Here is a 25,199-nt window from a genome sequence, read left to right as displayed (position 1 = left end):
TATAAACTGATTAAGCTTAAATTTAGAAAATTCATAAATTGACACAGAAGTCTAATGACACAATATTACATGCAACAGCGGACCTCCAAATTAATGACTGGGAAATACTGAAATCATTTCTTCTAAAGTCTGAAATAGAACAAGGATGTACTCTTCTACTACTCTTTCATTTTTAATATTTTTTGTTTATTTGAGAGTTACAGACAGAGAAGGCAGTGGACAGAGAGGGGGGAATGGGTGCCCCCTTGTGCATCTGGCTAACGTGGGTCTTGGGGAATCGAGTCTGCAACTGGGGTCCCTTAGGCTTCACAGGCAAGTGATAAATCACTAAGCCATCTCTCCAGCCCGCCATGACTCTTTTTTTAATGATACAGTATTGAAGTCTTAGCAATGAAAACTAGTTTAGTGGTGTAACTTTTATAGTATGCATAAAGCTTTGGGTTTAATTCAAAGAACAAAGAAAAGAAAAAAAGATATAAGATAATCACAATAAACAAAGTAACAGAAATTACAAGGGAGGTGGCTAGAGAAGTGTCCTTGTTTGTAGACTAAATGGTTACATAGAGATAAGATCTATAACACAAGGAGAAATGGAGCTGTGTATGATGACACACACTCCTTTGTGACAAACACTTGGGAACCTGAGGTAGGAGAATCACTGAGAGTTTGAGGCCATGTGGGTTATAAAGTAAGTTCTAAGATAACCTAAGCTAAAGTGAGAAGCCTGCTTCAAAAGAAAAAGCAAATAAAAGGCTGATGAGAATACAAATGGAGGACATTATGTGAAGTAGTACAGCTAATTCCTTTGGTTTTGAAATGACTGTCACCATCTTAAGGCAAAATAGCTCTACTGATCTGCAAGTAACCTTTCATACAGTCACACTGAGGAAAACAAGAATGATACAGTGATATAGGTCTATGATAATGGCAATGAACTATCTAGACTGCCATGAAATCCTCACTTGAAATTCCAACTAGGACTGTGAACATGAGAAAACTGATTAGGGTTTTGATTATTATGGTGGCACACATCTTCATGATAAAAGCTTTTGTTCTGTAAGTAACTTCAATAAGCAAATACATAAAACCGGAGTTGATTTTTTACTTTGTACTGTTAAATACCTCCATAATTTGAGTAAATAGATGTTTCTTCAGTTCTTCACAGAAGTCTCTGGATATAAATGACATATGATGGGCACAAAAACAAAATCTTACATATTTAGATTACACTTGTAAGTGCAAAGTTACTTAATAGAAATGAAAACAAAACTATAAAACAAGTCATTAGAATATGAAAAATGAGTAGAAGCAAAGGGATGGAAAGAGGATGAGAACTGGGTGCATTTGGAAGAAATAACTTATATTCTGTAGTACAGTAGTAAGTAAGTATGCATGTGTTAACAGTTAAATTAGTATATCAAAACAGCGAAAAGAATTTTCAAGTGGTCCCCAAACAAGTAATACCTGGCCATTACATATGTGTACTGCAAATGCACACTGTTCTATACAATTTGTCCCATTACAATGTGTCAATTTAACAGTACAATATGAAAATAATATTAAGCAATAATAAAATTACAGTGTTAATCAACCAAAAATAAAATAACTGCTACACAGTGTTTCAGGGGAGTTGTACTCACCCAAGAACACCAGGCTGTTGTAGTTCTCCAGCATCACATCCCTGTAAAGCATTTGCTGATCAACATCCAGGTCCTGCCACTCTTCCCAGGTGAAGTCCACAGCTATGTCTTCAAACGATACCAACTCCTGTAATGAGATATTTCTCTTCAACCCAGGGCTACAGGACTTATACAAAGTACCATTTGATTGTATTTTGTGTCATGGGAGAAAATATTCAAGACAAATATCTTACCTGTGTCTCACAATAGTAATTTGAGAAAACAGATTAGAAACTTTTCCTGGAATTATAATGGAAAGGCATGCTGAGGCTGGTGGCATAACATTGTGGTACACTGTACGCCCAGAAGATGCAGAGCCATGAATTCAATTCCCAACATTTATAGTAAAATAGGAACAATTATTAAATTTTGGTTCATAACTCCATATGAAAGCCGACAATCAATGTAGGGATTATCATAAATGTGGCCAAACTAAAAGAATTCTAAATACAATATATATTAACTCCAAATCACATATATAATTAATGAACCCAAGGTGTTTTTGGCACCCATGTTGCATCATGTGATTTTACTGAGCTTATGTTGGAAAAAAACCTGAGCACATTATAGTCTGTATGCTATCAAGCCATGCAACTCCAACCCAATGCACACTTACAACCTGAAATAGTTTATCTTGGTTGAAATGTATGTTACAAATATCAGTGTTTATAGCATAGGAGTTTTCTCTTCTCATAGAATTATACTGGTTTACTAACAAACATGAGTTTTACAAGCTACTTCTTGCCAAGTGTGATGGTACACACCTTTAATCCCAGCAATCAGGAGGCAGAGGTAGGAGGATCTCCTAGAGTTTGAAGCCACACTGAGACTATGTAGTAAATTTTCCAGGTCAGTATAGGTTATAGCAAGACACTACCTTGAAAAAAGCTACTCCTTTGCTAGCTAATGATATATACATTAACATGGAGATTTTGAGAAGTAGTAGTTTATGAACATGGATAATGCTGTACCGAAAAGCAATACACTGTTATTAGAAAAACTTTGGGGCTGCAGAGATGGCTCAGAGGTTAAAGTGCTTGGCTGCAAAGCCAAATGACCCCAGGCTCAATTGCCCAGTACCAACATAAAACCAGATGCACAAACTGGTACATGCATGTGGAGTTCATTTGCAGTGGCTGGAGATTCTGATGCGCCCAGCTGTCTCTGTCTCCCTTCCAGCTATCTCTCTCTGCTTACAAATAAATTTTAAAAATTTAGAGAAAAGCTTCAGTGCCTGGGTGGGATACCTTGCAGTGAGTGTTGGACAGTGAGGACACTGGGGGCCCAATTGCCAAGGGTCTTGTTTGTCCATCAGAACTAGATGGTGATCTGGGATCCAGTTAAGGCATTTGCTTATGAAGCATGAAGACCTAGGTTCCATTATCTATGTGAGCCAGATTCAACAGGTGGCACATGTGTCTGGAGTTTGTCTGCCGTGCCTAAAAGCTTTGGCATGCCCATTATCTCTCTCTATCTAGGTATCTACCTGCCTCTTTTTCTCTCTCAAATAAGTAAATATTTTCTTTTAAAAAAGAAATTAAACAAGAAAACTCTACCCTGTTGGAATAAAAAGTCATCAGTGATGTTTACCAGTAATGAACCATGCAAGCTCCAAGGCTGCCCAACCAGGCCAAATGTATCAGCAGTGCTATGTCTGCTATGGGGAAATCCACCTGTTCTCTGACTGGGTGTGAGGTCTTTTACATAAGAGGGAATTTCCACTTGGTACTAGAAACCTAATCAAAACCTAATCAAAAGCCTATGGCTGGGAGGTCATAAACTCTAGGGGAGAACTACTTCTGTTATTCTGATAAATTGATATGCTATGCCCACCAAACTGCCCTCTAAATACTTAAATTCATGCCCATATATTGCTGGTAGTATCACTTTTGGTTAGAGAAGTTCATCTTTACAGCCACTAATGACCATGGGGGTGATTCAAGACTCACAAAGTGCTGAAAAGTAACAGTAGAATATTTAGTATTACATGATACATCTGTATCATATGCTCCAAGGCTTAGGGAACACCTTGACAGAGTTGCAAGAATGACTCTAATAGTCAAAGGAAGTGGAAAGTGCAAACAACATTATCTTCTAGATACAAGCTACCCTTGACATTCATGAACTCATACTGGATGATTTTTATCAACAGAAGACCTGCAAAATAGGAGAGAAATAAATGATCACATCAAAATAGGAGACTATTTGGAAATTAGTAGGGATTCAATGATGGGTGGATTTGTTAGGTAAAAGAAGGAGGGATGGGAGAGGACTATGATCATGGTACATTTATTTTTTTTTCTTTTCAAATTTTTATTAACAACTTTCATGATTATAAAAAATGTCCCATGGTAATAATACCCTCCCTCCCCCCCACTTTCCCCTTTGAAACTCCATTCTCGATCATATCCCCTCCTCTCTCAATCAGTCTCTCTTTTATTTTGATGTCATGGTCTTTTCCTCCTATTATGATGGTCTTGTGTAGGTAGTGTCAGGCACTGTGAGGTCATGGATATCCAGGCCAAAAAAATTGGTATTTTTATCTTCTGGCTTCACTGCTAAGAATCCTCTTCACATTCATTTTTAGATATTCTTCTTTTCTTGAAAATTTAAATTGCGGTGAAATACATATTTCCCAAAATTTATCCTTTCGGCCATTCTGAAGTAACAGTTTCATAGTGCAAGTTTATTCTCACGGTTTTTAAATAATCACCCCTTTCCATGTCTGAGATCTCATCTGGTAAAAGTACAACCAACTGCCCACATTCTTCCTGCACCCTTGACTCTGGCCATTGTTCTATTCTCTGCCTCTATGTTTTGTGATTAGGTACCTATATTGGTCTTTTTTTAAAATTTTTTAAAAATTTATTTATTTGAGAGCGACAGACAGAGAGAGAAAGACAGATAGAGGGAGAGAGAGAGAATGGGCGCACCAGGGCTTCCAGCCTCTGCAAACGAACTCCAGACGCGTGCGCCCCCTTGTGCATCTGGCTAACGTGGGACCTGGGGAACTGAGCCTCAAACCAGTGTCCTTAGGCATCACAGGCAAGCGCTTAACCGCTACACCATCTCTCCAGCCCCTATAATGGTCTTTTAAAAAAACCTTTATTTGCAAAGATAGAGAGGGAGGAAGAGACAGAGATGAGAAAGAGACAGAATGAGAATGGGCATGCCAGAGCTCTTGTCACTGCAAATGAGTTCCAGATGCATGCACCACCTTGTGCATCTGGCTTTATGTTGGGCACTGGAGAATCAAACCCAGGCCATTAGGCCTGGCAAGCAAATGCCTTAACCGCTGAGCCATCTCTCCAGCCCTGTGTTGGTCTTTCTGTATCTGGCTTCTTCCACTCCACTTGTAGGTTTAGGGTCCATCCATGTTATAACACATCAGGATTTCCTCCCTTTCTTAAGGCCAAGTGGTATTCTTTGTGTGTGTGTAGTATATGCACAGATGTTGTGCTGATGTGGAGCCATGTAGACCCATCTGTGGTGGCAAGAGAACACCGGGTACCCCCTTCCACCACTCACCTGCCTGCTTTTCCTTGTGATGAAGTCTCTTACTGACTCCAGAGCTTGCTGTTCATTTATTATTTTTTATGGAAGTTATAGATTAAAAAGTTTTATAAGGGGCTAGAGAGATAGCTCATCTGTTAAGCTTGCCTGCAAAGCCTGGTGACTCATGTTTGATTCCCCAGGACCCATGTAAAGCCAGATTTACAGAGTGAGACTTTGCACTTTGAGTCCATTTGCAGTGGTTGGAGGCCCTGGCTCTCTCTCTCTTTCTCTCTCCTTGCAAATAAATACTTTCTATCTACCCTTTGGCATGCCTACTCTTGAGTTCATGATAGGTTTATAGGCAAAATACTAGGAACTGAAGAGCATCAACAGAGTGCTGCTAGGCATCTCCTTCAATGCAAGTCATTTCCTGTTTCACAGATAAGGAATGATTAATTATGCCAGGGAAAGACATAGAGAGAAATAGTTTAGGGGTTGGGTATGGGGTTATATATGCTCCGATATATCGGGAAGCTATATGCTAAGATAAAATAAATCCATCAGAATATTAGTTCATTGTCTCAGTATTACATGGGTGTTTTTACACACTTCTATCCCTAATAAGTTCCCTTAATTTACTGTTGAGATAGCACCAGGCTGAGCCTTGAACTTGTGTAGTAAATTAGCCAATGTATGATGAGGGCTTTGGTTTTGTTCCTGGCAACCTGAGCCCTATCACTCCTGGACAGAAGATACTTTTCGAAGACACACTAAGAAAATTTAGGTCTTTTATGTAGATATACTTTCTCCAGAGATGCTAAAAGCAACCTGCCATTGTCATTATACTTCTTACTTTCCCACAAATATTCAAAAGTTTTAAATACAGAGTAACTAAAATCCTTGTTGTTTACAAGGTGTTTTTGTTTTTTAAACCACAGCATGGATTATCAGTTCTCTTTATATTACCAGTATTTTAGTAACATTAGAATTGGACAGCCAATTTACAGTAACCACAGAAGCCACAAGGGAAATTTATGCTTATAATTCTGTATCCCTGGAACAGCTACTGGTACTATAATCAGTATTGGTCAGTTTTCTGTAGTGGAACAGAAACAGTAGCATTAAAATGTATTATAAGGGAGATTTATTAGATTGGCTTACAGGACATAAAATGGGCAGTGCAGAAATGATTATCTGTAGGCAGAAAAAAAAAAAAAAATCAAGAGAACTTTGTGGCCACTCAGTCTATGAGGCTAGATGTTTCACCAGTCCCAATTTAGCAGTGAAGGCCTGAAAGATTCCTGGAAATGTGCTGTTCTTCAGTCCCTGATGAAATGCTGATGAAGCTGGGTTCGGATGTCCATAAGGATTGATGCATACACCCCTGAATAGCAAAGCCATCTAGAACAAACATTCTGTGCTTTCCTAGAGTTTTACTTATATATAATCTGTCATCTGAAGGGCTTCTCTCTCTGGGCAAAGTCTTCTTCTGTCTTTTCATCCTTTCTGGAAATTCCTACTGAAGAGCAATGTCTCCATTTCTGAACTGATCAACTTGAAAAGGGAATTAAATTTTCACACATATATGTGACATAATACTTCATTCTCAATCCCATACTCCCAGCACTGTCCCTTTCTTCTTACAATATCATCAACCTAGCATTGTTATTATACTTAATACAGAAATTATAATTTTACCTTTATCATTATTGCTTTTCATTTAAAAAATATAAAATATATAGATGAAATAACAATGCAAAAATCAATTCTATTATTTCATTTCTCACTGTAGGAAAAATGTGAAAATAGGTTGTGGTGGTTTGATTCAGGTGTCCCCATAAACTTAGAAGTTCTGAATGCTAGGTTCCCCAGCTTATGGGAATTAGAAATTAAAGCCTCCTGGAGGTGGTGTATTTTGGGGGGCGGGTTTATGGGTATTATAGCCAGTTTCCCTTTGCCAGTGTTTGGCACACTCTCCTGTTGCTATGGTCCACCTTATGTTGGTCAGGGAGTGATGGCCACCCTCTGCTTATGTCGTCATTTTTCCCTGACATTATGGAGCTTCCCCCTTAAGTCTGTAAGCCAAAATAAACCTCTTTTTTTCCCACAAACTGCTCTTGGTTGGGTGATTTCTATCAGCAGTACTACCTGACTGCAACACAGGTGTAATACACCTAAAATGCAAACAAATTATATCTATTTCTTTGGTACCTGTATATAGTCTAAGACTTGAAATTTTTTACAAAAAAAAAAAAAATCAAAATATAATACTTGAAACCAGGCGTGGTGGCACACACCTTTAATCCCAGCACTCGGGAGGCAGAAGTAGGAGGATCACCATGAGTTCGGCGCCACCTTGAGACTACATAGTGAATTCCAAGTCAGCCTGAACTAAAGTGAACCCCTACCTCAGAAAACAACAACAACAACAACAAAAATACAATACTTGAAATATCTTTGAAGCAATCGACATTAATTTGGTTTTAAGAGTCCACTGAGAATCTATTTTCATTTTGTAGCAATCTAGATAAATAATATAAAAAATACATCATTTTAGCCAGACAAAGCTCTTTTTGTGTTGGGCCCTGAAAGGCCCAGGCGTGAGGTCTAGTGGAACTTCCTGAGCCTAGCTAAAGTTTGGCGACCTGTCTCTGGCCAGCTATGACTCAGCAGGATGCCCAGTAGGTGGCACAAATGTCTGGAATTAGATTTCAGTGGCTGAGGCCCTGGTGTTCCAATTCTCTCTGTTGTTCTCAAAACGAAAGAAAGAAGAAGGGAGAGAGGAAGGGAGGGAAGAAGGGCGGGCAATAAAAGCTGGCTAGGATGCAGAAAAAGAAGAACCTTTCTACACTGTTTATGGGAATGTGAGCTGGTGCAGCCATTATGAAAATCAGTGTGGAGGTTCCTGTGACAGCTAAAAATAGATTCACCATATGACCCAGCCATAGAACTCTTAGGCATATGTCCTATGGATTCATCTCACTACTTTCATGCTTACTGTCATTTAATTCATAATAGCTAGGAAATGGAACCAGCCTAGATGGCCCTTGACTGATGAGTAGATAATGAAGATGTGGTATATTTATACAATGGAGTTGTATTCAGCAGAGTTCTATTCAACTATGAAGCCTAAGGACTCAGGTTTGATTCCCCAGTACCCACATAATCCAGATGCCCAAGGTGGCACATGCATTTGGAGTATGTTTACAGTAGCTAAAGGCATTGGTGTGCCCATTCTCTCTCTCTGCCTCTTTCTCTCACACTCTTTCCCAAATAAACAAACAAATAAATGAATAAATAAAATATAAAAGAAAGGTCTGAAAAAATGGATCAGCAGATGAAGGCACTTGTTTGCAATCACTGTCAGCCCAGATTCAATTTCCAAGCCAAGGAAATTTCCACACAAGGCAGATGCTAAGAAGTCAAAGCATCCAGTATCCATTTGAAGAGTCAAGAAATATCAGAGCACCCATACACACATGAATTAAACAGTTCAGTTAATTTATTAAGAAAGAGCAGGGCATGATGGATTTTATTTTCAATTCTAGCACTAAGTAGACTAATCCACATCCAGGTCAACATGTGAAAAAGGAAAGGAAAATAGGAAAGTTGGAAGGAGAGACAAAGGAAAAAACTAAGGAAGAAGAAAAAAAGAAAAAGGCTGGGCATGGTCCAAGACAATTCAGCAATTCAGATTACTCAAACAAAAAATACTCTACACTTAAAAAGAAACTGCTTTAGAATAAAAAATGACTTCAGAACAAGAGATCAGTAGACCCTGAAAGGGTCTTTTCCCAATGTGTACTTAAACTGGTCAAAAGCTTTAGGTCCATTTAGGGGAAGATGGAAGAAAAATTAATAGTAATTTTTAGCAGTGTATCATGGTCCTTCTTCCCCAACACTGAAGGGCTTCAAGGCCTATTAACTGGCTCAAGTCTTCAAATTGGCTTAAGGACTATTATTTCCTGTTGTAATGATTTAAGGGAGCCTTCATTCATTTGCACTGGGTTCATTCTACCCATATAGATCAAGGGTTTAGTAGGCTTTCTAAGTAGCTAATGATAATCATGATGATTTAACATCCTTACAGGTCTAGGAAATCAGATCAATGTGATCACTGCCTGTCCTGTGCAATATAGTCAATGCAAAACTGTACATTGGGCAGTGGACTATTTCCACATGACTCAGGGATCTTATTATATTGACTACATTTAAGTTTTCAAACAGCCAGATTGCAGCTCCCATTGTAAGTACTGCATAGAGAAGAGCAAGACAGAGCTCTTTGAGGATCCAAGTACCAGCCACCCTTAGGCAAAGATGAGGTTAGAGCTTCTGTATTATCTCCTGTTCCAGTTTCCCAAGTGTTTGACCTCTGAAGCCAGCCTGCTAAGACTCACAGAGTTGAGAAGGTACCTGAAACTCTCTTTTTCACACCTCCATGTGGCCTCTCAGCCAGTGTCCTAGACCCCTGTAAAGCTTGGCTGGAGTGGTCATAAATCTACTACTGTTGTTTGGCTAGAGGTTTATTATGCTCACCAATGTGGCCAGTAAATTTTGATGTTTCTCCCACATATTACTGCTACTCTCACTATTTATTTATTTACTTACTTACTTATAACAGTGAGAGGGAGAGGAAAACAGAGAAAGAGAATGGGCACGCCAGGGCCTGCTGCCACTGCAAATGAACTTCTGATGCACAAGACAGTATGTGCATCTGGCTTACGTGGGACCTGGAGAATTGAACTTGGGTCCTTAGGCTTCGCAGGCAAGTGCCTTAACTGCTAAGCCATCTCTCCAGCCCATACTCTCATTTTTGATTAAAGAAGTTTCTCTTTTCAGATGCTGCTGACCACTGAGGGTATTCAAAACATATGAAAGTGCTAAGAAGTGAGAGTGGATTGTTTAGTGCTTATAGAACTCTATCACATCCTACAAGGCTCAAGGACTATTGTGGAAGAGATGACAAAAGACTAAAAAAGCTAAGTGGCAGGGAGGATTGCTTTGGAATACTGCCTTCCAGGCAGAAAATAACCATTGCATTCATGAGTTCACAGTAGCTGATGTTGCCTACAAACATGTACAAACTATGAGAGCAAATAGACCATGAAGATGTCAAAACAGAAAAATTCGTGGGAAAGAAGAAGAGTTTCAGTGAAGAGGGGCTAAAGGAGGGCAACAAACAAAGGTGACAGGAGTGGATTATAAGCAGGATACACACTGTGAATATGTATGCAGGTTGTCAATATAAAGTTAAAAAAACATTTAAAAGTTGATCACAGATAGTCATGAAAAATGCACTATTAGAGAACAGGAAATATGGAAAATAACCAATACAAATTAATTTATTTATACATTAAAAAGAGTTAGATATGGACTGCTAAAGCAAGGACTATCTGACAATGGGGCTTGAAGTTGGTTCTCTAGAGAAGAGAAAATAGCTTCCCACTGCCCCAGCATCCTCTGGGCTGGTCCTGCTAAGGGGTGTGAAGCCGTCACCAATTCCCTGTATTTCCTGTTTCCTGAGGAGGCAGATCTTCTTTCCATGGTCCTCACACTACTAATTATCCCCCCACCTTCTGGATGACAACCCTTATTTAAAAGTACTCCTACCTGGGCTCCGCAACCATGATGGAGAACTCAGAGGCTGCCCTTTCTTGAGCTGTCACTCATACCATATATCTGAAACCCCACCCTATGTATTTCCCTGCTTGTTAGACTGGGACTAGAAGTACTTGAGTACTTTGAGATAAAACTCAGTATTTTCTCAAAAAGAGGTGGGCAAAGCAAAAAGAAAATACCAGACCAAGACAGACCCCTGAGCAAAGTGGCTTGGCAACTCTTCTCCGAATCCTGGACAGGAAGCTGGTAATGGTCTACATTTTACTTGGTGATGTTCTAAGACACACATGCTTCAGGTTACAAGGATTGGCCAAGACAGCAGCATTAATGTCCAGGCCTTCTCCCCCGACTCATTTTATACACTGAGAAGAGGGGCTCCTAGCCTAGAGACCCACAGAATCCTAAAACAAAGCAAGATTTTACAACCTGTCCACATGTACATTTTACTGAGAACCCACTGCTTTCTGGAAGCTCCCTAACAGTGCTAGGGAACAATAGCCTCTACTGACCTGGTTTCATCCTACTTCTCTGTGCTGGAGCCTGCTCCTAGGAGAGCCACTGTAAGCTACAAAGGAGAGCTCCACAGATGATTAATGACCATTCCATGGTGACCAAACTGTACCTTCATAAACCTTCAGGCTTTGTGTAGGTCTTTCACTGCATAGTCTCAGGCTGTCCTTGAACTCACAATAACCCTCCTTGTGTAGATCTCTCACATGTTCCAGTGGATTGTTTGGACAACCTAGGGAAACTGGTATCAATATGCATACATTCCAAACAGAAAGAGGTGGTCTACTGCCAAGATAGCAGAGCTTGGGAAGGACACAGCTGGATAGAATCTGCCATGTAAATGCTTTTTATTATGATTATTTGTTTTTTCAACATAGGGTCTCAATCCAGTTTAGGCTGACCTAGAATTCACTCTAGTTTCAGGGTGGCCTCAAACTCACAATGATTCTCCTTCCTCTGCCTCCAGTGTGCTGGGATTAAAGGTATGTGCCACTATGCCTGGCTCAAATTTCTTTAAATTGAATAATTCCCTCCTGGAGGGAGATCTGGGTTCAAGAGAGACAGAAAGTAAATGAAACTAACTAGCATTCCACAAGGAAAAGGAGGGATGTACTCAAAAAAAATCAACCCAACTGAGCCACAGGGCCCTTCAGAGAAGTCTACGAGAGGTGTCTTGGCCTAGGTGTGGACCATGTAACATTTAAAGTGAAACTTTCACACTGTGGTCATTATAGGCAGAGGGGACAGAATAGATAGGCTCAGGGAGGCAGTAGATAGCTGGGGATGGTGAAAACCAAGAGAGGCTCTTGGGAGTGAGTCAGACATGTGGCAGATAGGCAGCAAAAGCACTTGACAGAACTGAGCAAGCTGAGGAAGTGGAACAGTGCCATTGCTTGTTAGCTATGGCTATCTCAGGTTAGACCACAGCCTTCTTGTCTCTAAAGGAGCAGTACTTCAACCCCTGGAGCTGGAACAGGAGAAAAAAAAAAATTAAGACAAGAGAGCACTCTCTTACAGGCCCCTTCTCTCTTAGGCAGGACAAGAGTCCTGTATTCATTTGCTTTGGGACAAGTTTTAGCTGGTGATTCTTTCTTTTGGATGTGGACATTTAAATGTAGTATCTCTGATGTCCTAGGAGTACTCACTGAATATTTTTATTTATTTACAAGCAGAGAGAAAGACAGAGAGAGAAAGGGAAGAAAAGAGAATGGACGTCCCAGGACCTCTTGTCCTTGCAGATGAACTCCAGATGCATGTGCCTCCTTGTGCATTGGCTTTACATGGGCACTAGGAAATGGAACCCCAGTCATTAGGCTCTGCAGGCCAGCACCTTAAATGCCAAGACAGGTATTGTTTCTTTTCTGGTGGTAGGAGGGATCAGGTGTAATAATTTGTCCTTCAATTTAGAAAAGGTCTCCCTCAGTTTCTCAATTTCTCCCTCACAACATGACTTCTTCCTTACACCTATAAGACCTATCTATATTCCTCACACATATCCTCCTACTACAGACCTTATGGCCCCTTGTCCATTCTCAGAGACTGTCGAGCAATAGGGATCTATGCCTCTTTCATCCTTTCTAGAACCCTTTTTCCTAAGTGAGGACAGAACTTTCTGGGACCTTTGATAATCAAGCCACTGACATATTTGTACCATGGTACAGGCAATGGGGGCTTTAAACCACCAAATCCCCAACCTCTGGCATTAAGTTCCCTTGATACCCTACTGATCTCCTAAGTTTCATGGTTTCAGAGGGTGGACTGGTAAAGCTTTCCAAATAAACTCCTTTTATGCTTCAGTGCACCACACAAGCCAGAAGGTGGCAGCATCATTCCATTCTCAAGAAGAAAAACAAACCTGAGTGAGTGAGAATTTGCTTCTCTGAGATGCCAGAGACTTAACTGCAAATGAATTTAAGATTAGGGTCATGTCAGGCCTGTGTTCCATCACTGAAATTAATACAACTTGTTTTTGTTTACTTGACATACAGTTTTATTAGGTGCCATGTCACACTAAAATATCTTTTTAATACTTCCTCTTTCCTTAGACTTCCAGAGCTGGAACTACAAATATACAGACCCAGGCGTAGTTTGGAAGGGAGATTAAGCCTGGGTCTTAGTCCCCTCCTGTCTCAATTTAACAGGACACTGATTAGGGAACATCAATGGAGAGAAGGAAGGAGGCAGAAAGAAGTAAGACCTCTGAATATCCTGTATCCAGTGTTAACCAGCCATCTGGGCAAGGTCTCAACAAGCAAAAGTACCTTACAAACCGAGGGCTCCACGCTGACTTTCACTGTCTTATATCAGACACAAAGGCAGAGACAGATATGAGAGGGAAAGTGTCAGGGAGCTGGAGATTGGGGCTCATGTATGTGAATCTCAGACTTGGCAGAAGTCAGAAGATTGCTTCAAGCTTTAGGCAAGCCTTGGCTACATAGTGGGTTCCAGAACAATCTTTACTATAAAGTGAGACACTGCCTGAAAAAAGAAAAGGAAAACAGGCTGGACATGGTGGTGCATGCCTTTAATCCCAGCACTTCAAAGAGGTAGGAGAATCACCATGAGTTCGAGGCCCCCCTGAGATTACATAGTGAATTCCAGGACAGCGAGACCCTACCTCAAAAAGAGAGAGAGAGAGGGAGGGAGGGAGGGAAAGGAAAACAGGGGGAAAATAGAGTATATAAATATCCAGAGGCACAGGAGAACCAGAGAATCAGGGGAGATCATATGTCCCCTGGGATGATACTAGGTGCATGCCTCATTACTCTGTCCCTGTGAGGGGGGTACAGTCAGGGTGACTGGACTCCTAAAAGTAAGAAAAAGGCAGGAAAGTCTTGCTAGAAATCAAAAAGATGATCTGACTTCTTATCCTTTGCCTAGCTCCATAGACCTGTTTCTCCACAAACAACCTGGACCCCTCCTGGAAGGGAGGTCTTTCATAGGATTTAACCTTTGTAGTTGGTCAAGTTCAGCCCCAGGAACTTGGTGCCAGGGCTAGCCTCTTCCCGAGACAGCCTCTAGCCCTAACCAACCATCTCTCTAGTTCACCTGAGTCAAAAGACAGCCCACCACTATAAGGTTGTAAATACATTTACAAGGGGAGGGCAGGCTCTGACCACCTGAGAATTTCCAGCTGTGGGCGAGTAGTTTCCTTAGCTGTGCTTGGGCTTTGTCCAGGCCTGGCTGGGTTAACCTGATGGAAGGGCCCACCTACCCTTACTCAGCACACGAGTTGTTTACCCTCCCCAGCTCCTCCCATAGCAGGAGCTCCTTGAACTTTCTTTTCTCTCTTGCTTTCCATGGTTTTTCTAGGCCCTTCACATGGGATCTCTAGCCACGTGGGTGCCTTTCCTTGGCTCTGTAATTCCTTCAATAAATGTAACTTAATAATTATCCTTCTCAGCCCCTTTTTTATTCAATTCTTTAATTGAAAGCATACCTACAGTTTGGAGTTCAAAGACTTTCCTGATCCTGAACACCTCATTACACTTGAGTATCCAAAGTCTTCCTTCTGACTTGTCACTCAAGGTTTCAGCACCAGCAGCAGCCCTGCCCACAGAAAAAATTGGAAAGTCCCAAGTTTTAGGCCTGTGCATCAGGAAGAGTAAAGTCAGAACCCAATTGCTGTTTCATAGGATTTTCTGTGCAAACTAAGGCAGGAACAGTGTGTGCTTCAGCAGTGTATATACTAAAACAGGAATGATACAAAAAAGATTAGAATGCCAAAACAGTGACCAAATATTGTGATGTATTCCATTTTTATGTTTTCATTTATTTTCAAGCGGATACAGAGAATTCGTGAAAGCAAATTGGTACACCAGGACCTCTTGCTACTGCAAACAAATGCACATTCATATGTCACTTTGTGTATTTGACTGGGCTGTGACCTAAAACCTAGGCTGTGCCTCCCAGAGGGGATGCAAGAGGTTCATGAAACAGAAGGATTAGCTTCCCTGGTGGGAGAGGCTTGACTACCAAGGCTAACCAAAGTCCCTTCCATTCAGCTACTGACAGGGTACCTGATTAAATCAACTTCCCAAGCCACCCTACACTTCTGCTGCAGTTACCATCTTCTACTGCCCCATGACTAGATACTAAGTCACTGTCCTAAAACCACGGACATGAGTTACAAGAATCCGTGAATCTAGATCCATAATACCACATCCTCCACCACTAAGTGCCGCTCTGAAACCTTTCTACACCTCTGCCTGATGGCTAAACATGCTCCCAAACCAATGACAGATTAGCCAGGGCCCTCATGGTTAGTGGCAGGTGTAGTTAAAGGTAAGCAATGCTGCAGATAACTTAGGTTCAAATCAACAGAGTAAGGAAGATAAGCTAAAGCACTCAGATTTATTATGTGTAGGTTGAGGAGAGCTAATACTACAGAATTCCCCACCCACAAGCTCTAGTGAATTTGAGTTATTGTCAGCCTTTCAATGGGCAGTCTGACATCACTTTCAGTTCTTAACATTACTGGTGGTCTTTAACTTTTAAAGCTATTGACTAAAGACATACACAGTAAATGCTTCAGCAAAACGTGAGTTAGAAAGCAAAGCAAAAGCTCTTAGCTTAAGTTGCTATTTAAAAAACTTTAAAGGATAAATTTGATTTATTTACATTACCACAACAATATAAACTAAAGTACTATCTAAACCTCACATTCAATGACTAACCACTATAATGTATAGGAATGTATTTAATGTGGCTGGAGGGATGGCTTAGCAACTTTAAGGTGCATGCCTGTGAAGCCAAAAGACCCAACTTCAAATCCCCAGTATTCACATAAGATGAACATGGTAACACATGAATCTGAAGTTTGTTTGCACTAACTAAAGACTCTGGCGTGCCCACTCTCTCTCAAGGAAATAAAGTATTTTTTAAAAGATTATGTAATGGGGCTGGAGAGATGGTTCAGTGGTTATGGCACTTGCCTGCAAAGCCTAACAACCCAGGATGCATTCCACAGCACCTACAAAAAGCCAAGTGCACAAAGGGGCACATGCATCTGTAGTTTATATGCAGTGGCTAGAGGCCCTGGCATGTCCATTCATTTTTTCCCCCATCATTCTCTCTTCTTGTAAATAAATACATTTTTAAAAAGAATATACGTAAGAGAGAGATAAGCATCATGGAATACACCTGTATTTCCAATAGAGTGGGTGGGGTAAGAACATCCTGAGTTGGACACCAACCAGTAATGAGACCTTATCTCTAAAAATAAAAAAGAGCTGATGGTGGAGCTCAGTGCAAAAGTACGTGCTTAGCACAGAAGAGACCCTGAGTTTGATAGCCAGTAACAAACAATAAACACTTTAATTTAGCTCCAAAGAAAGAGTAAAGGTGCTTGCCTTCTGGAGAACACTGCATGTAGCCACTAGCACAAGGCTTGGTGAGTAGACAGAACATCAAGTGTTCTGATATTACTACATGCGTCCTGGGCACAGCTGTGAAGGTCACTAAAACTGTGCACCGAGTGCTGCACAGCAAGAAAGAAAAGGGAATATTCTCCTTTTCTCCTTAGTGTTGGGCAAAGCCCTGTAAAAATATACAGATCTCTATGATACAACCAAACTATCTTTGTATCAATTTCTGGAGAGATGTAAACAAGTATTGTCCACTTCTTGATCCTGATTTTTCTTACTTCCTGAGTCTTAAAGAGATTCTTCTCTGGTGGAGAGGAGGACTATGAAACACTATGTTCTGGGCACACATAGTCATTACAACCATGAATTTATAGCAGCTTTAATTACCTGCAAAAATTGAGCCTGTCAATACATCACCATCAATGGGTGAAGAATACATGTGACTCCACACCTCTAGAGAAGCTAATGATTGCTGTGAAAGGGGAGAAACATGTTCATCAGTTGTACAGGGCTCATCCTGTTAAATCACCCTCCACCCATGATCATGCAAGAAACCCTAATTTCACTCAATGGGGTAAAAAAGGAATGAGAGTAAGATGGAGAGGCATAAGGATGAATAAGTGTGTTAGTGAGAGGTGGAAACTGTTAAGACAGTATATTTGCTAGGCATAAGATCAAAATACATTATAAACATGGATACAAAGATCAAAATGGAAAAAAAGTAATGAAAAAATAAAGTTGAAGAAGAGGATGGTTGCATAAAAGAAAACGAAAAGTGTCCAAAGGCCAGAAGAGATGAAAAGAGCTGCCTGCAGATAAGGGTGTGCTCAGCACTCACTGCCCTGTGCAGTTTCCATGGAGCTCACCATGCCCTGCTGCCCTGGCCTCGTCCTCCATACATACACTTCTGTTCTGTGTGCTCAGCACTCACAGCCCTGTGCAGTTTCCATGGAGCTCACCATGTCCTGCTGCCCTGGCCTCGTCCTCCATACAAACACTTCTGTTCTGTGTGCTCAGCACTCATAAGCCTGTGCAAGTTGCCATGGAGCTCACCATGCCCTGCTGCCCTGGCCTTGTCTTCCACAGACTTCTGTTCTGTATGATCAGCACTCATAAGCCTATGCAAGTTGCCATGGAGCTCATACATGAGCTGCTGCCCTAGTGTTGTCCTCCATATACTTCTTGTTCTCTGTGGGGTTTTCCTTTATTTGATTTTGAGATAGGGTCTCCTATAACCTAGGTTTGCCTCAAAGTGACTATGTATCAAAGATTATGTTGAACTTTTATTCTCATGCCTCCATCTCCCAAGTTACAAGTGTACAGGCATGCGCTACGTAGCCAAGTTTACTATCATCTCTTCTTGGCCTGTATGCCCTCTGGATCGCCTTATCCACACCCAGGGTTTCAAAAAGACAGTAACATGTTGAAGTCTTTGAAACATATATGCTAGTTCTGCACTTTCTACTGAATGGCAGGTTTGAACATGTATGTGCTCATTAGGAACCTCTGCTGGAAACTGTAACAGGGCAGTTGTTAACATCTGTCCCCTTGAGAGATCACTTGCCTGGTATGTGTAAGGCCCTGGCCTTGATCCTTAGACACACACAGCTCTATCTTGCAGTTGTTCCCCATATATTCTATATTCCATGCAATTGTCCTCCCCTCCTCTTTAGTGTGTTCATGTCAGACAACCGGGTTACTATTATGAAGCACCTCCTTAGCTCCCTTATAAGTTTGGAAATGCCTCTCTATGGCCTTGCTCACACACATTTTGCTAGTTCAGCCTTTGAAATGGTGTGTCTAGGTTGGAGGTGTAGCTCAGTGGGGTTCCATTGTTTACTTTTGTGTGAGCCTCTGGATTTATGAACAAGTTCCCAGAAAAAAAGAAAAAAGCAGTGTCTGTGTTAAACAGTCTACATAGCAGATTGAATGATTAGAAAATGTGGTAGTGGAAAGCTAGTCTGTTACAAGTTTGAAACCAAATTTTGTTGGGTGACTTTCAGTCCCATAAACAGGTATTCACAGCCCACCTCACTGCTTGATCTAACATTCTCATTACTATCAAATAAAATTCTTACTGGAATGTTCAAACATACATCTTAGTTCCCACCAACGACAGGCTAAGGATGGCATCACAAAACATGTGAGACCTCTAGCAGAAATATCTCTACTTTGAAAACTCCTATTTCATGTTTCCATGAATGCACTTAAAATGTCTAGATTTATAACTTTCCTGTTCTATTACTATAAATATTCCATGAGCCACGTAGGGTACTCCACTATTTTAGTCTCAGCACAAAGAAACTAAGGTAGGAAGATCTTGTTAGTCTGAGGCTATCTGGATTTAAAGACTGAGTTCCAGGTCAGTCAGGGCTACGGTGAGACCAGGCTTATGACACAGAAAATTCTGAAACTTTTTCCATGATAAAGCCTCATATTTGAGGTAACCTAGATCTGTTCCCGGGTCATCATCATTCATATTTGGCTCAGAATAAACTATTTATTATACACTTGAGGTGAGAGCTGTGGATTAACATCCACAGGTTCCATCCACAACACCACACAATTTAAAAAAATGAAAATGGAAAATCAGCACATATTCTCCCCAAGAATTTCAGGGCTTTCACATGTCCATACCATTGCCCTATTGACAATTTGAGTCAGATAGACTTTGTTTTGGGAATGACATGCACATTGAGGGTGCTAAGCCACTTCCTATCCCCACCCACAAGGTAAAGTGCAGCATTGTATGCCCCACCCTCAATTAAATAACAAAAATACAATGCCTGACATCACAAAATACCTGGTGAACGGTTAAAGCAAACTCATTTCTCCTGAGATCAACCCCAGAAACACAGTTTGTACCATTTTTCTGGTAATACCAGACCAGATCAGGGAGGAATACAGGGCCTATAAGGAACTTGGAGACATGCTGTGACTTTGACTTTCATCATGTCAGGGAAGGAGTTGAACAATTGTAAATGGCCACCAAGTGAACAACCTAAAGACAGGTGCTAATTTCAATAAGACAATAAGAACAGGCAAGAAAACACAGGCCAAAGTGGAGAAAGATTTCCGGGGCCAGAGTGGCTGGACTTCCACTTCCTTGCATCATACTGGTAAGAGTGACAGGAGAAAATAGAGACATGTTTATATAAAGGAATCTATGCACACACTATTCATGGTTTGTCCTGTGTTAACTTTTAATCTAGACAATCTAAACAGAGATTCAGAGGAATGCAAGGGTCACTGGCTTTGGTTCATATGAAACTAGCATTACATGGAGAGAAGAGTCCATAAGGAGACATACAGAACCATTAACACCATAAATCTCAATCATGATTGATTACTTGACGAAAAAAAAAAATTGAAATTGTTGCCTTTGTTTTACCTCCTATATTTGCTGTTAGCTATAGATGAAATATAAGATATAAGATAAATATAAGATATAAGATATGTAAGAAATATAAGATATCTCTAAGAGAAGAATCCTTTCTTATACCAAATTGCCAGCTCTTTCAATAGAGCACAGGTTTAAGGTTGAATTCCTGTCTTTGCTCACTGGCCTCTGAAAGTGTAAGTATTAAGGAGTGAGTTCTGGTTCCAGAAACACAGGATCACTGATGTGGGGTGAGAGGGAAATGATAAAACAAAGTTCACACACAAAACCAATGTCTCATGCATTAGACCCTCCAGAGATAGATGCATCAGAGCCCAGAGCATTGTTGCTGCTTCACCGGCAGCCTGAGCTTGGCTCCCTGCTTCTCCACATAGTTATACCTTCCTCCACATCACCATAATGACCAGACCACAGTCCTGAGGAGAACCAACCCAGCACCATTTTCCAGAATGGGAAAGGTAGGTTGAAATGGTTACTCATCCTGCACACGGCACATGCTTCTCCTCCACCTAAGGAAGACCACAGCTACTACTACTACTACTGGTCTGAATTCCACAAACTCCATGTCCTGGGTCTGATCCTCTAGATCCTAGTGCCAATTCAGAGCACCATCTCCAGAGTAGAAGCCCAGGGCCCAGCATCTCAGGATGTTCTCACTGTGAGAAATGGGGTGATGGGTTTGTCTTTGGAGTTCTACCCACTGGCTGTCTCCTTTCTCCAATCCAGGTGGCTGGAGAGCCACACTATGCATGTAATTTTCATGCAGGCCCTATGGTACACTACCTGTTGCATCATAGTTGGGCTGGGTTATTCAGGCCACCTTGTTTGCTATATCACTGAAAACATCCTTTTCAGGCAGGTGTGATATTTGCCACTGTAGGAAGTTGAGTACAGTGCACACACCTACATGGAGTGTTGAGATTACAGGTATAAGACTCACTTCAACACATGTGTAATAAGAAACAGATTAAAATTATTTGAGGTAGGTAATATTACTTTATTTTATAAATGAAGAAAGTACCATTAGGGTATATGAAATAATAATACGACCATGGTAAAAATACGTTTTAAAGATAAAACTCAAACTTAATTTCTTCCAATGCCACTCAAATCAATGTACTTAAAAGTTTTAGATAAAATGCCAGCTTATTATCCTTGACTGAAAGATCAAACACTGAATTTAAGAGTGGACAAAATTACGTTTTTTTGTTTGTTTTGTTTTGAGGTAGGGTCTCATTCTAGCCCAGGCTGACCTAGAATTCAATCAGTAGTCTCAAGGTGGCCTTGAACTCATGGCAATCCTCCTAACTCTGCCTCTCAAGTGCTGAGATTAAAGGTGTGCACCACCATCCCTGGATAAGGGTCTTTTCAAAATCAACATTAGGGTTGGAGAGATGGCTTAGCAGTAAAGGTACTTGCCTGAAAAGCCTAATGACCCAAGTTTTGATTCCCCAGTATCCACTTAAAAGCCAGATGCACAAAAAGATACATGCATCTGAAGTTCATTTGCAGCAGCTGGAGGCCCTGGTGTACTTATTCTCTCTCTCTGTCTGATTGCAAATAAATAAATAAGCAAATATGGTTTAAAAAACCAACATTAAAATATCTTTCATAGTGAAGTTTTGCCAGAAAAGCACTAGGCTTTCATTCCCAATTTTATTAATCAAATTTAGTCGTGTTGGATATCTGTTTCTCACACACATTTGGGTTAAGGCCAGAGGCCAGCAAAGCCAAGACTTCATTTATTCTCCTGCTTTTTCCTTCTACCACTTAATACCTAACCCTGTTTTTACTTTCTGTCCACATACAAGGAAATGAAGGCAATGTCTGTAAGTACATCACACTGTGATTAGAAAATCGGCAGGGAGATGATGACACTCGTGGGCGGCACACTGGAGCTGGCTGTGGGCCATGGCCAGACCTATCACCAGGAGTCTCCCAGCACCACCAGGGAGTTCACATGGCCCCTCGGCCCCTCCTACCTAATGCTGCTTACACCACCATCTCACCAGATAGAGGCACAGGAACAATGAGCTCTGCTGCAACCTCTTCACCATTTGTGCCTCCCTGCCTTTAAGTTTACAATTTTCCTACTGCGCTGGTTGAGCTGCAACATTGTGACATCATGGGCCATTCCACCTGCCCAGGGCACGGGGGTTGGGACAGAGCTTCCATTTGACTGCAGGGAGGCTTGCAGGAGGGAGTGGGATGCAGCTTTATTGGAGAAAGGCCTTTGCAGGTCACAGAGTTTGTGCCTACCGCCTACAAATGGAGCAGATGCAGGGGTCCCTGGAACCTGAGGAGGCCTGGTGGGACAGAATGACTCCTGGCCAGATCCCACAATGCCAACTGTGCGTGCCTGACACAAACAGCATGGCCCACCCACAGGGACTGATCGTGCTCAGACTTGCGTTCTGCAGCCCTGCCCATTTTCTCTTCCCCTCCCTTCTTCCTTCCTTCCTTTCTTCTCCTCAGTTTCCCCCTTTTCCCCTTCCTTCTTTATCTCCCACTCTCCCTCCTTCCTTCTTTCCCTCCCTCTTTCCTTTCTTCCTCCTTTCCATTCTTCTCCCTTCCACCTCATTTTCCTTTATTCATTTTATTCTCCTCCTTTTCCCTTTCTTTCCTTCTTCCCACTCTTCTCCCTTCCTTCTTCTCCCTTTGCCCCTCATTTTTCTTCCCGCCTTCATTCCTTCCCTCCACTCTTCACCTTTCTACCTATTTTTTTCTCCCCTCCTTCCTTCTTTCCATTCGTCTCCCTTTCCCCCTGTTTTTCCTTTCTTCCTTGCTTTCCCTCTATTCTTGCCCTTTCTGCTTGCCCTCTTTCCTTCCCTTCCTCCCTTTATCTCCCCTCCCCTTCCCCTTTTGCTCTTGTGGTTTAAGACGAGGTCTCCGTACAGTCCAGATTGGCCCTCAACCCCTGACCCTCCTACCTCGGCCTCCCGCTGCGGCTACGGGAGTGCACCGCACCCGGTTTTTAGCTTTTCGGGGGGAGGGGGTGGGTGTGGATGGGCTCGCTTTCCAGGGCAGAGCGCTGGAGCTGGGTGCGGGCCGCGGCCAGCGCGTTCCCCGGGCTCCTCGCAGCAGCTCCCGGGGCGCCCCGGCCCGCGCGACCCTCCTACCTGCGGCCGGGCGCTCTGGCCCGCGCACGGACACATCATGGCCGCCTCCTCCGCCATCGCGCAGGGCAGCGGCTCCGGAACGAGCTCGGCCGCCGCCTCCGCACTGCTCGCGCCTCCGCCCTTCCGCTCACAGCTTGCGCGCGGGACCCCCGGCACACGGACGCGCCGCGGCCGCCTCCCCGCCCCGCCGAGCCGCCCAGGAAACGGAACTCCGCCGCGACCGCCTTTCTGAAAGTTTCCGATTTCCCGAGGATGTTCTGCCTGCGTCGCGGCGCTGTGACGCCACGGGCCGGTCCACCCGCCCGCGCCGTGGGGGGACGGAGCCGTGCCGAAGACGGTGCGGCGCGGCTGTGCTGGAGCGGGGGCTTTGCGGCTCAAATGGCTTGTATGTCCCCCACGTACTCAGATAGCAGATGAAGGGGTTCCTGGGGTGGTGTGTGTTGAAGCAGGGACTTGGAAGCTCACAGTCTGTGTGCCCACCGACCCAGAGAGCAGATGGAGGGGCTCCTGGAACCCGGGCGCAGCTGTCCTCCAGCGGCTTTGCAGGCCCAGAGCTTGTGCCCCCTCCCCCCCCCAGAACAGATGGCGGGAACTCTTGGTGAGAGGGGTGTATACACACACACACACACACACACACACACACACACACACACACACACATATGTATGTATATATGTATGGCTAGGGTGACTGGACTCCTGGAAATAATAAAAAGACAGAAAAGTTTACACTTGCTAGAAATCAAATATGATCTGACTTCTTTTCTCTTGCCTTGTTGTTTCCTAGACCTGTTTCTCCACAACCAACCAGGAAACACCGAGGTCTTTCATAGGATTTAAACACCGTGGTTGGTCAAGTTCAGCCCTCCGGGAGCTTGATGCCAGGACTAGCCTCTTCCTGAGACAAACCCTAACCCTAAGGAACCAACTGTCCCTCTGGTTCACCTGAGCCAAAAGAAACCTCACCACTATAAGGTTATAAATACCTTTACAAGGGGAGGGAAGGCACTCTGACCACTTGGGAACTTCTAGCTGTGGTGAGTGCTAGCCAAAGTCCAGCCAGGTTGAGCTCCACATAGTTTCTTTTTCCCTCCAGCTCCCCACATGGCAGGAGCTCCTTGAACTTTCTTTTCTCTTTTTTCTTTCCACACTTATTCTAGGCCCTCCCCATGGTTTCTCTAGCCACATGGGTGCCTTGCCTTGCCTCTGTTCTACCCTCAATAAATATTTAGGTGGGCGTGGTGGTGCAGGCCTTTAATCCCAGCACTCAGGAGGCAGAGGTAGAAGGATCACCCTGAGTGCAAGGCCACCCTGAGACTACGGAGTGAATTCAGGTCAGCCTGGACTAGAGTGAAAACTTACCTCAAAAAATCAAATATATATATATATTAATTACCTTTGGGCTGGAAAGAGAGAGAGGTGGCTTAGCAGTTAAGGTGTTTGCCTGTAAAGCCCAAAGGACCCAGGTTTGATTCCCCAGGACCCATGAAAGCCAGATGCAGAAGGTGACATATCTGGAATTTGTTTACAGTGGTTTGAGCGGCTGGTGCCCTGCCTTTTTCTATCTCTCGCTCTCTCAAATAAAATAAATAGAAAAAAAAGTTAGAAAAATAAAAACAAATAATAATTTTCTTATTTGTCAATCTTTCTTTCTTTCTTTCTTTTTTTTTTTTTTTTTCCAGGTAGGGTCTCACTCTAGCTAGGCTGACCTGAAATTCACTTTGTAGTCTCAGGGTGGCCTCAAACTCATAGCGATCCTCCTACCGCTGCCTCCCCAGTGCTGGGATTAAAGGCGTGTGCCACCATGCCCAACTATCAGTCTTCTTTTTTTATTCAGTACTTTGATTAAAATTAGAAATGAGGGCTGGAGGGATGGCTTAATGGTTAAGGCGTTTGCTTGCAGAGCCAAAGGTGGATAATATAGAGCAGTAGCGAGGCTCCTAGGTGGTGCTCCACTATTACCCGGGAAGGATGAAAGCATTTAGAGCAGCAGTGAGGCTCGGAGCTGGTGC

At 42.4% G+C, this 25,199-nt stretch overlaps 1 protein-coding gene across 2 annotated transcripts in view; it reads right to left on the bottom strand.

The window, feature by feature from the left end:
- The window catches only part of LOC101611710 (zinc finger protein 883-like), a 34,194-nt gene extending 10,494 nt beyond the window's left edge, over positions 1-23,700 (bottom strand). Inside the window, exons 1-2 of one of the 2 annotated variants that reach the window (XM_045138959.1) lie at positions 23,591-23,700; positions 1,641-1,767 (exon numbers count right to left, since the gene is read on the bottom strand). In XM_045138959.1, the coding sequence (XP_044994894.1) occupies positions 1,641-1,692 (52 nt within the window). In that variant the 5' untranslated portion in view covers positions 1,693-1,767; positions 23,591-23,700. Of the gene's footprint in view, positions 1-1,640; positions 1,768-23,188; positions 23,288-23,590 lie in introns of those variants that run through there. The other variant, XM_045138958.1, reaches the window with a different exon arrangement.
- Positions 23,701-25,199: the final 1,499 nt, after the last annotated feature.

This window comes from Jaculus jaculus, chromosome 20 (assembly GCF_020740685.1).
Source record: "Jaculus jaculus isolate mJacJac1 chromosome 20, mJacJac1.mat.Y.cur, whole genome shotgun sequence".
NCBI classification, from domain to species: Eukaryota; Metazoa; Chordata; class Mammalia; order Rodentia; family Dipodidae; genus Jaculus; species Jaculus jaculus.
Note: the sequence above shows the minus strand (reverse complement) of the source record. Positions and strands in the feature narration are given on the sequence as shown.